The sequence below is a fragment of the Lipophrys pholis genome (assembly GCF_963383615.2).
Source record: "Lipophrys pholis genome assembly, chromosome: 10".
Lineage (NCBI taxonomy): Eukaryota > Metazoa > Chordata > Actinopteri > Blenniiformes > Blenniidae > Lipophrys > Lipophrys pholis.
In genome coordinates, this window is record NC_137640.1 from 418,441 (window position 1) to 435,445 (window position 17,005).

Here is a 17,005-nt window from a genome sequence, read left to right on the forward strand (position 1 = left end):
ATTGTGACGTGCCTCTGAAGTGGCCGCGTGCCGCTGCTGTTTTTACCGGAGCCTCCGGTGATCTGCCTCGTCCTGGAGGACCTGGAGACCTGGAGACCTGGAAACCTGGGGGACCTGGACGCAGCTGCAGCGGCCGAACGGAGCTCCGGATGCGGGGATCGAACAGAGAAGGCGGCGCTGCGGAGGAACAAAGCCCGGGGAAGGACGCCGCGGTGCGGGGCGGAAGCTAGCTTCTCCTCCTCCAGGTAGAGCCACACACACCGGGGCTTCTCACGCAGCGTGGCCGGGGCGGAGCGGCTCCAGGCCGGCTGGCTGCAGCGGGTCGAGTCGTGATGGAGCTCCACATAAACACCGACTCTTCACACACAGTCCGCCGGGGCTCAGAGGCTCTAGGCCGGCTAAGAGCAGCGGGTCGTGTCGGTGACGGAGACTCACCGCGGCCTGGACAGAAATACTGACATGAAATATTAGTAAATATATCACATGTTCATTTAGGATTATAGCGTCGATGAGTGTTTGTATTTACATACAAATGACGTGTTTTATGATTATATGTGTAAAATATACGTTAACTTATTAGTATTGATATATGATTTTATATTTAGTCAGGTAGTTATGTATAAATATATTATGCATGCTAATTTACATTATATAGTGTTTATGATTACGTATAAATATATATCAAATATATTATGATCATATGTAATATATGTTGAGGAGTATTTGTATTTGAATATATTTGTTTAGTTATGATTATTTGTATATAAATTTACAACATATATGTTCATTTATGATTATATATCATGTTTTTGTTGAGTTGTGTATTTACTGTGTGTGTGTGTGTGTGTGTGTGTGTGTGTGTGTGTGTGTGTGTGTGTCAGACATGAGAGAGATATTATATCTATACACACGTGTGTTATATATTTTCAGATTGGTCTGAGAAACGATGCTCCTCACCCCGACTCTGCTCTTGTTGCCCCTCCTGCCCCTGGTGGGCGGGGCTTCCTGCCCAGGTGGGTGTCGCTGCTACAGTCTGACGGTAGAGTGCGGGTCTACCGGCCTGAGGGGGATTCCCCGGGGGGCGCACACATACACTCAGGTAACACTTTAACACTTATTCATCTATTTAGTAATTCATTCATTTGTTTATTTGTCTATTCATTTTTTGATGAATATATTATTTTATTATTTAAGTGAAAAGTGTTTAGGCTCCGCCCCTCAGGACACCGACCAGGACTTTACTTACACTGGTTGTGTTTCAGACTCTCTTTCTTCAGGACAATCTGATTGGTCAGATTGGAACCGACGACCTCATTCTGCTCACACACCTCAACTACCTGTACCTGCAGGTAACACACACACACACACACACACACACACACACACACACACACACACACACACACACACACACACACACACACACACTTTAGACCTGAACAGGGATAGGCACATTGTTAGCATTTTTAGCATTGTTAGCATTTGTAGCATTGTTAGCACCATTAAATCTCCTAACACGTTAGCACTGTTCACACTGTTAGCCACATTAGCATTGTTAGCCCTGTTAGCTGTGTTAGCAGTCAGCCGTTAGCTGCTCCCTCCCCTCCTGCAGAACAACACCCTCTCCTCCGTAGAACCCGGATCGTTTCGGAACCAGAAGCGCCTCGTAGAGCTAGCACTGAATGCTAACCGCCTCCGCCAGCTGAGCGCTGACGTTTTCCGTGGCCTGGAGCAGCTGCGCATCCTCTACCTAGCGGCTAACCGCATCGCACGGCTGCAGGACCACACCTTCCGCGGTCTGCAGGTACATTAGCATTGGCATATTAACATGTTAGCTCAGGTGAGTCACCTGCGCGCGTGTGTGTGTGTGTATTAGCGTCTGCAGGAACTGCACCTGCAGCACAACGTCCTGGAGTCGGTGTCGGAGCACGCCATGCTCGGCCTCAGCTCGCTAGCGCTGCTCGACCTGAGTGCTAACAACCTGCACACGATTGGAGCGGCCGCGCTGAAGCCACTAGTCAGCCTGCAGGTGCTGCGCGTCACCGGTAAGGCACTAGTGCTGTTAGCATCTAATACTGTTAGCATCACATGTTTTAGCTATGTTAGCACAGATAGCTCTATTACCGCCATGACCGATAACCCCGCCCCCTGACCCCCCCAGACAACCCGTGGCGCTGCGACTGCGCCCTCCAGTGGCTGCGCTGCTGGATGGACGAGGCGGGCCGCCGCCTGCTGAGCTGGTCGGAGCGCCGGCTGCTGTGTGCCGAGCCGCCGCGGCTCCGCGGCCGCAGTCTGCTGGAGGTTCCCACCAACAGTCTGGTGTGCATCCCCCCCCTGCTGCAGCTGGAGCCCCGCCGCCTGGCCCTGCGCCTGGGCGAGAGCTTGCGGGTGTCCTGCACCGCGTCAGGGTACCCCCGGCCTCAGGTTAGCACGTAGCATGTAGCATGATACACCTGCCCATAGGTTAGCATGGTAGCATGATAACCCCGACCTCAAGTTAGCACGTAACATGTAGAATGGTAGCCCTGGCCTCAGGTTAGCACGTAGCATGTAGCATGATACACCTGCCCATAGGTTAGCATGGTAGCATGATAGTCCCTGCCACAGTACGACACTAATAAAGAGTTTAGTTGGATTAGCCATGTTAGTAGTGTTAACACTGTTAGCATTGTTAGCATGTTAGCATGTGTTCTGGTTCCAGGTGACGTGGAGAAAAGCGTCACAGGGGAAAGTCGTCCTCTCTCCACGCGGCCTGGTGCAGGAAGTGCTGGTGGGCGGAGCCTCGATGGGTGGAGCTTCGGCGCCTCAGGAACCGGCAGTGGGCGGAGCCTCGGAGGACGGAGGCAGCAGTGGCCGCTTCGACCCTGACACAGGCAGCGGCATGCTCTTCCTCAGCAACGTGACGGTGGCGCACGCCGGCTTCTATGAATGCGAGGCGTGGAACGCCGGGGGCGTGGCCAGAGTGACCTTCCAGCTCGCCATTAACTCCTCCTCTTCCTCTTCCGTGTGGGCGTCATGGCCACCGCAGCATGCCGCCGTGCGGCCGCGGGCACCAGATGTGAGCCGCGAGCCGCTGCACGCACTCGGCAGCATGGCGTTCGGCGCGCTCGGCGCCGCCACGCAGACAGCCATCGCTGCCGGCATCTCGCTGCTCACGCTGACGGCGCTGCTGCTGCTCGCCATGATCTACAGCCGCCGCCATCGCCACGGAGAGAAGGAGGCCGGCCACGACCACAAGGTGCACTAATAGCCTAGCAACGACAGCTAATGCTGCTGAAGAATCATAGAAACGGTTTTAGCTACTTTAGCATTTCATGTAATAAAACATATTGTAACATGACGTAACAACGCTGTGTAAGGTTGGAAAGTGGGCAGGGCTTGTCAGGCTGACCTGTGCTGTGATTGGCCGCAGGAGGAAAGCATCCTGTATGTGAACGACTACTCGGACGGCCCCACCACCTTCGCCCAGCTGGAGGAGTTCCGCGACGAGCGCGGCCACGAGATGTTTGTTTTGAACCGCGCTGGCCCCGCCCCTTCACCACCGCTGGAGGATGAAGAGGAAGAGGAGGACGAGGAGGAGGAGGAGGAGGGGCGGGTGACGGGGGAAGGGGGTGAGGCATTGCCTGTAGTGACGGCGGAGTCTGAGGCTGTGCGATTGTTCGTGGACTCGCCGATCGCCTACGAGATCCACTGCTGAGACTTTACACTAAAACCCGCCCACACAATGTCATGCTCCGCCCCCTTCAGGACTTACCCCGCCCCCTCATGCAGACGAACAGCAAAACATTACATAAGTTTCACTGTGAGGAACGTCTTGTAAACAGACCCCCATAAGATCCCAAAAGTTTGAACATTGTCCCATCACAACCTGCCCCGCCCCCTTCACAACCTGCCCCGCCCCCTTCACAACATGCCACGCCCCCTTCACAACATACCCCGCCCCTTCACAACATGCCCCGCCCCTTCACAACCTGCCCCGCCCCTTCACAACATACCCCGCCCCCTTCACGCCTTGCCCCGCCCCCTTCACGACTTGCCCCGTCCCAACAGTATTAGCCCCTCCCCCCAGCCATCTGAAGCACAACTGATCATCACGTTTCCCCCCAGACTAATAAAAGACCTCTGATCAACTTCCTGTCCTCACGTCGTTTTTTAAACACTTTTTAACTTTTAGCTACTTCATGTAGCTGTTAGCGGGTTAGGGGTTTGCAATAATTCAGCTGCTAAAATAAATTAAACTGTTACTTTGTAGTTTTGGAAGTGGAATAGGAAGTGGGCGGAGCTCCAGCAGTGAAAGCAAAACTTAACCTTTAATCACTATTTTTAATTTCATATCGGAATCCACTGATGCTAGGCTACAAACATGTTAGCATAGCAAAATGTTAGCACAGAAAAATGCCTCAAGTTTGTTTGAATGCTAACATACGAAAATTGGAGAAACCACGTGAAAGTTTGCATGGGTCTGTACAAAAAATGGGCGGGGGTGGAGGTGGGGGTGGGGGTGGGGTGGGGGTGGAGGTGGAGGTGGAGGTGGGGGTGGGGGTGGGGGTGGGGGTGGGGTGGGGGTGGAGGTGGAGGTGGAGGTGGGGGTGGGGGTGGGGGTGGGGGTGGGGGTGGGTGTGGAGGTGGAGGTGGGGGTGGAGGTGGGGGTGGGGGTGGGGGTGGGGGTGGGTGTGGAGGTGGAGGTGGGGGTGGGGGTGGAGGGGTCAACCTGAGGTTTAACAAGCTAAATTGCGAAAGGAAACGCTTTCTACAATTAAACAGCTGAAATGATTTAACTTCTAAAATAGTAGATATTTTGCTATTCTAGCGCTTTGTGATGATTGTAGCGGTTTTAGCTAATGTAGCTTTTTATGCTTTTCGTCAATGAAAAGTTTTGGGAAAATGATGGATTGTGGTGAAACATGATGGTGAGGCTACAGCTGGGAGGGGTCCTCTGGTGTCCCTCTGGTGTCCCTCTGGTGTCTTCATAAATCTGCGTCTTATGTTTACATGTTTTCTCTCACTTCCTGTAAGAAAGTCCCCTGTCTGCTCTGCGTCGGTCTGCTTGTTCTTCCTGTTCACCTTCCTCCTCCAGGTACATCCAAATAGTCCCTCCTGTCTCCTGTTAGTCCCTCCTGTCTCATATTAGTGCCTCCTATTAGTCTCTCCTATCAGTCCCTCCTGTCTCCTATTAGTCCCTCCTGTCTCCTATTAGTCCCTCCTGTCTCCTGTTAGTCCCTCCTGTCTCCTATTAGTCCCTCCTGTCTCCTATTAGTCTCTCTTGTTAGTCCTTCCTGTCTCCTATTAATCCCTCCTGTTAGTCCCTCCTGTCTCCTGTTAGTCCTTCCTGTCTCCTATTAATCCCTCCTGTCTCCTATTAATCCCTCCTGTTAGTCCCTCCTGTCTCCTGTTAGTCCCTCCTGTTAGTCCCTCCTGTCTCCTGTTAGTCCCTCCTGTCTCCTATTAGTCCCTCTTACCCACTGATGCTTCCTTTAGAACCTCCTTTAGCCTAGGAACCACTGATGCGACATTTAAAGGAACCCGCTGATCGGAGCGTTCAGGGAAACTCAGGATGACTGAAAAAGGAGCAGCTCATGTAAGTTACCAAAGTAACAATCTGCCCCGTCCTCTGTAGTGGACATGACTTCATGTCTTCCCCCATCTTGGACTATCTAGGATTGCCCCCCTCCCCCGTTTCTGAGTGCTGATGCGTCCCGCCTGTCGCCCCTCAAAAATATATACGAAAGTATAAGCTTTTCTTTAAAAAGACTTTTATTTTGTAGTTTCGGAAGTGGAAGAGGAAGAAAGTGGGCGGAGCTCCAGCAGCGAAAGAAAAGCTTTTAATAACATTTTAATATTTCACATCAGAATCCGCTGACGCTAGGCTACAAACATGTTAGCATAGCAACATGTTAGCATAGCAACATGTTAGCATAGAAACATATCTTTGTATGCTAGTTTTTAGCATATAACATGTTAGCGTAGAAACGTGCCACGGGTTTATTTGAACGCTAACGTACGAAATCGTAGAAACGACCTGAAAGTTTGCATGCGTCCGTACAAAAACTGGGCGTGAGTTTGGAGGCAGGGGAGGGGGGGGGGGTCAAACCCGAGGCTCAGTGAGATAACAGCAGCTAAAATAGCTACAAATACTTCGGCAGCTCGGACTAGAAAAGATAAAATGGCTAAAAACTGCTAAAGTTGCTAATTATAGCTTTTTTTTGTTACTATTGTAGCAGATTTAGCGATTTTACTTATTGTAGCAATATCAGCTAATTGAGGTATTGTAGCTTGTTCTGCCATCATAGCGGTTTTAGCTTTATTCGACATTTTAGCCACATTAGCTATCGTAGCTTTGGAGAAAAAGCTACAAAAGCTACAATAACTAAAATAGCTGAAATAGCTATGCTACAATAACAAAAATTGCTAAAATCACTGCATTAGCAAAAAAACTACAATAACTAAAACCGCTACATTAGCTAAAAAGCTACAACAGCTAAAATGAGTATTCTTTTGCTATTGTAGCGATATGAGCTATTGTAGCAGTTTTATTTATTTTAACCATACTAGCATTCCCCCAGCAGCCCCTTCGGAGCCTCAGGGCCCCCCCCCCCCTCTCCCCCCTCCCCCTCCCCATGTGTGTGTTTAGCCGCTACTCTAATGCTAACGTGGAGCAAAGTCCGCAACATGCAGCATTTTTTTCTTTTGTATTTTTTCTATTTTCATCGTAAAAAGTCAAAAAGTCTTGAAACTTAAAGGCACAAACGTGTTGCCATGGAAACATCGTGCAAAAGAAGCGGGGGGGGGCAGAAGGAGGAAGTTGACGGAGTCATTGTTCCATGTTTGAAGTTTCTCATGCAGTCGTTAGCGTAGCAGCAACATGCAGTTTAGCTAACAAGCTAACGGGGATCTGCGATGCGCGCCCACACTAATATACAGTTACCATAGCGTCAATAGCGTCATCTAGCCACGGTAGAACGGCCGTTCTGCGCTTTTACGGAAACATTTTAGCCGTTTGATGCTAATTGTTAGCTCGTTTTAATATTTTCCCTAAATTTGAACACTTTTAGCATTCCGAACTATTATCATAGCCTTGATAGCTTCAGTTAGCCGCTGTAGAATGGCCGTTATATGCAACTTCAGAAACATTTTAACCGTTTGATGCTAAATGTTAGCTGCTTTTAGCTCATATAAATATTCTACCCAATTTTCAGTGCTTTTCCTAGCTTTGATAGCTTTGATAGCTTTGATAGCTTCAGCTCGGCGCACCACAGACCCCCAAAACATTCCACCAGATAGCTAGCACATCGGATACACATCTCTCACATGAAGTTTATTTCAAAAATACAAACAAAAAAAAAAGTTTGCTAGCGAAACCCAACCGATTAGCCGTTAGCTTGAGTGTTCGTAAAATCGGAAGACGGTCTGGAAAAGCTAGCTTAGCGGAGACCGATTTTATTGCGAGAGTACAGCGCTAGCTTATTAGCGCCTGGAGAAGAATGACATTGCATATATTAGAAGCACCTGCGGGGGAGGAGGCGGGGCAAGGGCAAGGGGGTAACAGGAAGTAAGAGGGGGGTAAAAGGCTTTGACATCCATCCCAGAGTTCTTTGTGCTCGTCTTTAGTTCAACTCGATGGCTTCGTCCTCCATGCTACAAGCTAGGACTGATGCTAAGCTAATTGTCGCTAACCGTCCGTCTTCTTCTTCTGCGTTCGGATGTCTAGTTGCCGACATACCAAGACTGCAACACACACAAACACAAGTAGTAACGTAGCTAACATGCTAAAATAGCTTACATGATAATATGCCTAATATAGCTGAACTCGCTACTATAGCTAGTATAGCTAATATAGCCAACATGGCTAATGCAGCTAACGTGGCTGACAGCTAACCTGAGCTTGATAGAGTCCGCCGGGATCTCGTGGAGCGACTCCGATAAACGTGGCACGGCTAGCCGGTGGCGGAGTCCCGGGGGTCCCAGGGGTTCCGGGTGCCGAGTACGCTGCCAAACATTTTAATGAAAAAAATAAATAAATAAACCAAACAAAATACTCGTTAAAATGAGAGAAAAAGAAATGGCTTGGTAAAGGTGGATTCATCCTCCTTAAGAACCAGAAGAGTTCAGCACAACAAAATGAGGTCATGTTCCTGGTCCTGGTCCTGGTCCTGGTCCTGGTCCATGTGGCTGCTGCTGCTGTTCACACTGGAGAACCTGCAGCTCTGCTGGGAGCCGCTGGTTCAGCCTGCTGACCAGCGGAGCACTCAGGTTCTAATCCTAGATAGCATGTAGCCTCGCTACTGGGGGGGCCCTGCAATTCGTTAGCATGTAGCATGGTCGGAATTACGTGATGTCCCTGAACGCATCACTCAGGACGGTCACCGCCACCTTGGTTGGTTTTAACTGCAGGACGGTTCAAACCAACATGGCGGCGCGACTTTTATTACTGAGAAATAATCTGCAGTGGAAAAGTTAAAGCTCTGCTTCACTGATGTGTGGCTGCTGCGAGGGGGCGTGGCGTGAGGGGCGTGGCGTGCTGTGAGGGGGCGTGGTCTGCGGTGAGGGGCATGGTGTGCTGTGAGGGGGCGTGGCTGCTGTGAGGGGGCGTGGTCTGCGGTGAGGGGCATGGTGTGCTGTGAGGGGGCGTGGTCTGCGGTGAGGGGCATGGTGTGCTGTGAGGGGGCGTGGTGTGCTGTGAGGGGGCGTGGTGTGCTGTGAGGGGCATGGTATGCTGTGAGGGGGCGTGGTCTGCGGTGAGGGGGCGTGGTCTGCGGTGAGGGGCGTGGTGTGCTGTGAGGGGGCGTGGTCTGCGGTGAGGGGCATGGTGTGCTGTGAGGGGGCGTGGCGTGCTGTGAGGGGGCGTGGTCTGCGGTGAGGGGCGTGGCGTGCTGTGAGGGGAGTGCTGTGCTGTGCTCTGAGGGGCGTGGTGTGCCGCGAGGGGGCGTGGCCTATGAGTTCGACAGCTTCTCTTCTTGTTCTTATGGGAGCTGCGGGGTCATTATCTCGGGCGGAGGTGAGGACTTACTGGACGATGTCGGGGAGTTGGCTCCGCCCTCCGAGGTCGCGGTGGTGGTGACCTTTGACCCGGTGAGGAGCGATGGCGCGAGCATCGGAGACGAGATGTAGTGTGTCGGCACTTTTAGCTGGCCGCTGCCGTTTAACTAGCAAGTTAAAAACAATAAAAATAGTGGTAGTAGAGCTGATGATGGTAAAGAGTAATACTCTAGAACCCCCCCGGTTCTAAACGATGCTAATGAATGAACAAACACTGTTAGGACTATTAGCATTAGTGGCTAGCTGCTACTCACTGATCGCGGGGTCTGGTTGGCCGGGTCGCAGGCTAACGACACCAGGTCCTTCAGCGGGTTCTGGTCCTGGTCTTGGTTCAGGTTCTGGTTGGGGGGGGGGTCCAGGTGGGGGGGATACCGGATGGTTCCGTGGGGGAAGAAGGAGGAAGAGGAAGGGGGGGGAAGGGGGAAGTGGAGAGGGGAGGGGGGGAGGGGCGTCCGGGACAGACCTGGAGGGAGGGGGAGGGGTCAGTGTGTGTGTGTGTGTGTGTGTGTGTGTGTGTGTGTGTGTGTGTGTGTGTGTGTGTGTGTGTGTGTGTCTCTCACTGTGTATAACGGGTCGGTGATGTTGAGTGAAGGAGACTCTGGGTGTGTCGTCCTGTGGGGAGGGGGCGGGGCTATCGCTCTTCTTCACCCCCGGAGACAGACCTGTTAGTATTAGCAACAATGCTAACCTTATACTGAACGTTAGCTTTCCTGAGCAAGAATGCTACTAGCAAGAATGCTAACTGTAGCATATCACTTTCATTAGCAACAATGCTGACTTTATCGTAATAGCTTTCATTAGCCATAATGCTAACCTCATCGTATACTGGAATGTTAAGCTTTTATTAGCAACAATGGTATTAGCAACAATGCTACTAGCCGTACCTCCATCCAGCTCGTCGGTCCAGTTGCGTGAGCCGCTCGCAGGGGAAGCGGGGGAGGGGTAGTACTCTCCGCCGGGACTGTCGGGATCGTCGTCCAGTGACTTGTGACGCTTGTTCCTGTAAACACAACGCTAACATGCTAAAGATGCTAAAGATGCTAATGTGGCTGAAACTGTTTAAATCGTCAAAAAAGCTCAAATTGCCAAAATTTTCATTTTCATTCAAAAAGTAAAAGTGGTTACCCGCTGGATGATGTGCTAGCTAGCGAGCGTCGCAGGCGGCCCGGCTGGTTGAGGTCAAAGGTCAGCTGACCCTGAAGGTCACCCGCGGAGAATGCCGGCCCGATTCCCGTCACCACGGGAGCTAAATGTCGGAGAGCAAACATTAGCATGGCTAAAGACGTATAGCGGCTACGTCAGCTAGCATGGACTCACTTCGGGAAACGGAGACGAGTTCGTTAACGCTGAAAACTCCCGACGTCACGAAGCTCTCGTGGAAATCCGGAGCTTCTAAAAAACAAATTTCATTTCTTAGGGACTTTCTGTCGAGTTTTCTTGGGCTCAGGTGTGTCTCTACGTCTCTACGTCTCTACGTCTCCATGTCTCCACGTCTCCACGTCTCTACGTCTCCACGTCTCCACGTCTCCACGCCTCCACGTCTCCACGTCTCTACGTCTCCACGCCTCCACGTCTCCACGTCTCTACGCCTCCACGTCTCCACGTCTCTACGTCTCCACGTCTCTACGTCTCCACGTCTCCACGTCTCCACGCCTCCACGTCTCCACGTCTCTACGTCTCCACGCCTCCACGTCTCCACGTCTCTACGCCTCCACGTCTCCACGTCTCTACGTCTCCACGTCTCTACGTCTCTACGTCTCCACGTCTCTACGCCTCCACGTCTCCACGTCTCCACGTCTCTACGTCTCCACGTCTCTACGTCTCCACGTCTCCACGTCTCCACGTCTCTACGTCTCCACGCCTCCACGCCTCCACGTCTCCACGTCTCCACGCCTCCACGTCTCCACGTCTCCACGTCTCTACGCCTCCACGTCTCTACGTCTCCACGTCTCTACGTCTCTACGCCTCCACGTCTCTACGTCTCCACATCTCCACGTCTCTACGTCTCCACGTCTCTACGTCTCTACGTCTCCACATCTCTACGTCTCCACGTCTCTACGTCTCCACGTCTCTACGCCTCCACGTCTCTACGCCTCCACGTCTCTACGTCTCCACGTCTCTACGTCTCCACGTCTCTACGTCTCCACATCTCTACGCCTCCACGTCTCTACGTCTCTAAGTCTCTACGTCTCCACGTCTCTACGTCTCCACGCCTCTACGTCTCCACGCCTCTAAGTCTCTACGTCTCCACGTCTCTACGTCTCCACGCCTCCAGGTCTCCACATCTCTACGTCCCCACGTCTCCACATCTCTACGTCTCCACGTCTCTACGTCTCCATGTCTCCACGTCTCTACGTCTCCATGTCTCCATGTCTCCACGTCTCTACGTCTCCACGTCTCCACGTCCTGGGATTCTACAAAAACTTAGATTTCCTGTCTACGTTTAAAAGAAAATTGTCTTCATTGACACAGACCCTCATGTCCACCTGGTTCAGAGCTGCTATGAGCAGTCACACCTGTAGGGGGCAGTATAGCGAGAATTCATAAGCCTTGATAGCCAATCAGAATCCTGGAAAAAAACACCACGTCACAAGTGGCACCAGTTACTTCCTGTTCAGCAATAACGACGCATGATTGGTTTGTTTGGAGGCGGAGCTCCTGAATGTGGATCGTCTTCCTGAAGGTCAAACAGGAAACACCGTCACTTAGACGGCGACGCTTCCTTCACCTATTGTGACGCTAAGCTCCGCCTCCTGTCTTGTGTTTTTCTAAACCTCCACGGTGGGCGGAGTTTTCAGGAATCATTGTTAGCGGAGCTGGTTTATGTGTAAACGTAAGAAACGCTGAGAAATATCAGTTTTTAAAAACCGTACGTGGAAACGTGGCCTAGTTTAAGTCTCTCTAAAGTTACCAATCCCAGGGGGCCGGCTGTCGTCCTGGTGGGCGGGGCTTCCACTCTGCTCCGCCTCTGAAACAAAACAAAACTTTTTTCTTCTTGCTGAAAAAAGTGTTGATTTGCTATCAACACTTTTTTTTTTATCACAAAAATATCTAAGATCAAAAAATATTTTTCGGGTATTCTTTAATTACAAAAAAATATTCAAAGTATAAAAATTATTAGGGAAAATTTTGTTCATTCCAAAAAAAAGTTAAAAAAAAAAAAGATTTTCTAAATTTTTTTTTTTTAATTGATAAAAATATTCTTTAAAATTCAAAAATTATTTCAATAATGATATTTTAAAATGTTTATTTTTTTAATGAAACCATAGTCTGTCTCAGCCCATATCCACAACCTGAATGTGGTCCAGGTCCAGGTCCTGGTCTAGTCCTCACCCAGCTGCTGCTGGTTCTGCTGCACATAGTGGGCCAGGTACAGGTCCAGCTCCTTCACCGACACCGAGATGTGGCGCGGCTGAACGCAGAGCGCCGGGTTGGAGCAGCGAGCGCCTTTCACCAGCCGCTCCCCGTCCGTGCTCTCCAGAGGAATCCCCCGGAACAAGATGACCATCACCAGGTCCAGCCGCCACACCTGGAAACATGGGAAAACCAGTTAGCAGCTAACGCTAACCAGGTCCAGCCGCCACACCTGGAAACATGGGAAAACCAGTTAGCAGCTAACGCTAACCAGGTCCAGCCGCCACACCTGGAAACATGGGAAAACCAGTTAGCAGCTAACGTTAACCAGGTCCAGCCGCCACACCTGGAAACATGGGAAAACCAGTTAGCAGCTAACGTTAACCAGGTCCAGCCGCCACACCTGGAAACATGGGAAAACCAGTTAGCAGCTAACGCTAACCAGGTCCAGCCGCCACACCTGGAAACATGGGAAAACCTGTTAGCAGCTAACGCTAACCAGGTCCAGCCGCCACACCTGGAAACATGGGAAAACCAGTTAGCAGCTAACGCTAACCAGGTCCAGCCGCCACACCTGGAAACATGGGAAAACCTGTTAGCAGCTAACGCTAACCAGGTCCAGCCGCCACACCTGGAAACATGGGAAAACCAGTTAGCAGCTAACGCTAACCAGGTCCAGCCGCCACACCTGGAAACATGGGAAAACCTGTTAGCAGCTAACGCTAACCTTGTCGGCTTGCCGTAGACAGTCAATGCGTCTCATCTTGCCCTTCTGGTCGGGGTTGGACAGAACGCAGACATTCTTTTTCCCGCTAACCGAGAGTACGAAGTCTTCGCGACACTCCGGCCGGATGTCCTTCCGCAGTTTGGCTAACAGGCGCGACGCCCACTTCTGCTTCACCTGTTGATACCCCAAATGCCCTACAGTTAGCATAGCATACTAATGCTAAATGCTAGTGCTAACCTCCTGCTTTCTGCCCAGCAGCTTGATGCTAATGCTCACTGCCTACTTGATGCTAATGCTAACCTCCTGCTTCTCACCCAGCAGCTTGGTGTTAATGCTAACCTCCTACTTCTCGCCCTTCATGCTAATGCTAACCTCCTGCTTCCCACCCAGCAGATTGGTGCTAACGCTAACCTCCTGCTTCTCGCCCTTCATGCTAATGCTACCCTCCTGCTTCTCACCCAGCAGCTTGGTGCTAATGCTAACCTCCTGCTTCCCACCCAGCAGCTTGGTGCTAATGCTAAAACTTCTGCTTCTCACGCTCAATGCTAATGCTAACCTCCTGCTTCTCGCCCAGCAGCTCGTCCTTCACGGCACGCTCTTCATCAGCACTCATCCTCTTCTCGTGCTTCTTGAAGTAGCGCCGCTTCCGTGCCTGCAGGTTGAACCACGTGTAGCTAAACGCCCTCACGTGGGGCAACAAGGCCTCGATGAAGGGGTGGAACTCGTCCTGTGGGGGGCGGCAGAGAGTTAACAGCTACGTAGCATTTAGCGCCGCCAACAGAAAGCTAACGATACATCAAAAAATATAGAAAACATAGAAATAGAAACAATATTGAAAAAATGGTAAAACGATAAATAAATATAAAAAACAAAAATAGAAAGAAAAACAAAAATGTTTAACAAATATAGAAAATAGCCAAAAATAGATTAAATAAAAATCAAAAAGACATTGGAAAACAACTATAAAAAATGAAAAATATATAGAGAAAGCAAATATATATATACAGATTTATAAATAGCGGCAAAGTACAAAAAAGAAGAAATATAGAAAAAAACAAAAAAATTGATAACATTTTTTTTTTAATATATAAAATATAACAAGAAATTAATAATAGATAAAATAGAATAAATAGGTGAATATAAATAAATAAAAAATAAACAAAAACTGTTTAAATCAAACGTAAAAATTGACAATATTAGCTTTAACTACAAAACTCTGAGCAACCTTTGAAATGTATAAAACATATACATCTAAAATATATAAAACTAATATATTTCATGTCATATAAACTTCTTAACACAGATCAAATTTGCTCTAAAAGCCACTAAAGTGTCTAGAAAAAAACAAAAAATGAAACTTGACTTGAAGTTAAGGTGAGAAGTTCTTAGATGGTTTTATTTTGGTTGTCTGGAGGTGTCCGGGGGGAGGCTCCGGGAAGCTGCAGCGGGGCTTCCCGCCGCGGGAAGCGGGGAGCTGCGGCGCTGCTTCCCGGGACGAGGAGCCGCTCGGCCCGGGGAGTCATCACCATCTCGGCCTACTGACTCCCACTGCAGCCATTTTCTGCTGACTAACACTAAACACAGAGGAAGAGGAGGACGGTGAAGAGGAGGAGGAGGCTGAACTTCAACTTGGCCTCCTCCATCCACCGGCCTCCCTCAACCAGCCTGCAAACGTCCCGTCCCCCCGCCGCGTCTCCACTCCATTCAGAACTCCTTAACAAAAACGTCCCATTTGAACTTTTCTCAAGCTCATGTGAGCAAAAACGTTCCGATCTGCGCAAAACCCGGACACATCATGCGTCCGCGTCCTGCGGTCTTTCCGGCCCCATCAAAACACTCGTGACGAGTTCCAGTCCAGCGCAATGTGAACTTTACAACACGCACCACAACGCCGACTTCCGGTTTGCTCGTTTATCGGGTAAAATTAGCGCAGCGGGACGAATTGCGAAGTTTGGCCGAGTTCGCGAGACATTTTAACGGATCGACCGCAGCCGAAGAGGAGAAGCGGCTCGCGTCGGATGGATGGAGGCGGTCAGCCGCGGAGCCGCTTCCGCTTCTTCGCACTGCGTCGTTTTTCTAATCGCTGCTCCGTTTTTCTAAAGGGAATAAACGCGGCGGCGGTGACGCGGCGGGGGGTCCTACCATGGCGGCGACGCGGCGGCTCCGTGCGGCGGCGCGAGCGGCTCCGACCGTCAGCCCATCTTCACCGAGGAGGCCACACACACACACACACACACACACACACACACACACACACACACACACACACACACACACACACACACACACACACACACACACACACACACACACACACACACACACACACACACACACACACACACACACACACACCAGCCAGCCGCTGCGGTAGTTTCTTTCTTCTAAATTGGGAATATTACCGTCGCTTCTTTCTCTTTCACAAAGAAAAAAAGAAATTAAAGCAACTTCATAATAAGTGAAAGAAGAAGAAGTTTCTGAAAAACGAGGCGTCCTGCAGGGATCCGAGTCGGGACCTCTGACGTTTTTACAAAATTCAATTTCATTGCTAAAGTCCGATCGGGATATGACGAGATCGCAAACGATAAATGTTCTTGCTAATGTTCAATCCGATCGCTAACATACTGATTGTATGTTAGAAAATTGTTCGTTGGAAGTAAAATCGTGCGTTAGCAATAAGATAGTATGTTTGTATGATTTTTAGTGCGAACGTACGATCGGATTGCTAACGTAGGACTTTTTCATTAACATACGATTTTATTGTTAACGTCCGATTTTATCGGTTTTATCACTAACGTATGATCGGATCGCTAATGTACAATTTCATCATTAACGTATGTTTTTGTTAACATCCGATTTTATTACTAACGTACGATCAGCTCGCTAACGTACCCTGTCATCGCTAACTCCTGATTTTTATCACTAACATGATTTGCGCACTAACATTAGATCGGCTTGCTAACATACAATTTTATCACTAACGTACGATCGGATTGTGATTCCAAACTAAAATCGACATTTTAAAAAAATCTTTAGCATAAAAAAAGGCGGGAAAACTACATTGGGAAAAAAAAGGTTGGAAAACTCTGCTCCGTGTTTTCCTTTAGATCTTGTTGCCCCCCGTCCCCCCCCCCCCCCCCCGTCCCCCCCCTCCCTTTCCTGCCCTCCTACGTTGCCACCCAGTGAGTTGCTCTAAACTCACATGCTACCACTTTGCGACAATTATCTCCCCCAAAATCTTTTTTTTTCAAAACAAAACGCTGCCCACGCGTAGCTGCAGTCAAATAATCTACTTCTACTCGGCTGCCGTGGCGACGGGCTGAGGAAGGAGAGCGAGGAAGAGACGCTAAAGCAGCAACGCAACTGGAATGTTGCTTCATCGGAAAGACGAACAACAAAAAAAGTGAAATGGCTAAAATGCTAACTTCAGAAAATATGGGTGAAAATGTGCTTAAAATTGCGGAAATAACATATAAAATTATAAAAGAAGATAAAATACTTCAAAGAGCAAAGCTAAGTAGTATAATATTGCTAAAACAGCTAAAGTGGCTAAGTTGCTAAAACAGTTGCTAAATTATTATTTAAATTATATTCAAAATTTACCAAAAATATATTATATTAGATTCACAATCTTTTTTATTTACTTCTTTTTAATTTCCTCAACTTTTCAATTTACAAATAAAAATATAAAATTATTTCTTTGAAATTTACAAACAAATTGTCCAAAAAATCTGTTTTTACAGTTTCCAACAAAAGTTACAAAAAAACCCAAATCGTACAATCAAAAGAACGCGTGAAGAATACAATCAAATACTAAAAAAAAGAGCTTAAACTACAAAAAATGTGGCCGGTATATTTTTTACTTTAATTGTAAAAACGTTTCAGATA

The 17,005-nt window shown here is 49.1% G+C and overlaps 2 protein-coding genes across 7 annotated transcripts; one reads left to right on the forward strand and one right to left on the reverse strand.

Moving 5' to 3' along the window:
- Nucleotides 1-4,129, forward strand: LOC308115371 (leucine-rich repeat-containing protein 24-like). 2 transcript variants are annotated; one of them, XM_080472818.1, is made up of 8 exons: nt 1-245; nt 931-1,099; nt 1,263-1,349; nt 1,613-1,804; nt 1,877-2,045; nt 2,162-2,424; nt 2,702-3,238; nt 3,413-4,129. In XM_080472818.1, the coding sequence occupies exons 2-8, from the start codon at nt 947-949 to the stop codon at nt 3,695-3,697; spliced, it is 1,686 nt and encodes a 561-aa protein (XP_080328944.1). In that variant the 5' UTR covers nt 1-245; nt 931-946; the 3' UTR covers nt 3,698-4,129. The 2 variants fall into 2 exon arrangements, with proteins under 2 accessions (XP_080328944.1, XP_080328945.1); XM_080472819.1 differs by having other exon boundaries at nt 11-245; nt 882-1,099.
- A 2,576-nt stretch (nt 4,130-6,705) lies between these two features.
- Nucleotides 6,706-15,410, reverse strand: nfic (nuclear factor I/C). 5 transcript variants are annotated; one of them, XR_013935680.1, is made up of 13 exons: nt 15,260-15,330; nt 13,674-13,844; nt 13,118-13,291; nt 12,370-12,565; nt 11,948-12,004; nt 10,354-10,428; nt 10,162-10,282; nt 9,921-10,036; nt 9,597-9,698; nt 9,291-9,499; nt 9,004-9,143; nt 7,877-7,986; nt 6,706-7,725 (listed from the first exon to the last, which is right to left on the reverse strand). XR_013935680.1 is itself a non-coding variant. In XM_080472743.1 (13 exons), the coding sequence occupies exons 1-13, from the start codon at nt 15,260-15,262 to the stop codon at nt 7,705-7,707; spliced, it is 1,491 nt and encodes a 496-aa protein (XP_080328869.1). In that variant the 5' UTR covers nt 15,263-15,386; the 3' UTR covers nt 6,706-7,704. The 5 variants fall into 5 exon arrangements, 4 of the variants coding, with proteins under 4 accessions (XP_080328869.1, XP_080328870.1, XP_080328871.1 ...); XM_080472743.1 differs by having other exon boundaries at nt 9,008-9,143; nt 15,260-15,386; XM_080472744.1 differs by lacking the exon at nt 9,004-9,143 and having other exon boundaries at nt 15,260-15,376.
- Between the last annotated feature and the right edge of the window lie 1,595 nt (nt 15,411-17,005).

Excerpts from the sequence above, each read along its gene's own strand:
- LOC308115371 (XM_080472818.1), top strand. The coding sequence starts at position 947 with ATGCTCCTCACCCCGACTCTGCTCTTGTTGCCCCTCCTGCCCCTGGTG. Across the intron at positions 1,350-1,612 it reads TCAACTACCTGTACCTGCAG|AACAACACCCTCTCCTCCGT; the intron begins GTAACACACACA and ends CCCCTCCTGCAG. Across the intron at positions 1,805-1,876 it reads ACACCTTCCGCGGTCTGCAG|CGTCTGCAGGAACTGCACCT; the intron begins GTACATTAGCAT and ends TGTGTGTATTAG.
- nfic (XM_080472743.1), bottom strand. Across the intron at positions 9,500-9,596 it reads TCACCGACCCGTTATACACA|GTCTGTCCCGGACGCCCCTC; the intron begins GTGAGAGACACA and ends CCCTCCCTCCAG. Across the intron at positions 7,987-9,007 it reads CAACTCCCCGACATCGTCCA|CGTACTCGGCACCCGGAACC; the intron begins GTAAGTCCTCAC and ends AATGTTTGGCAG.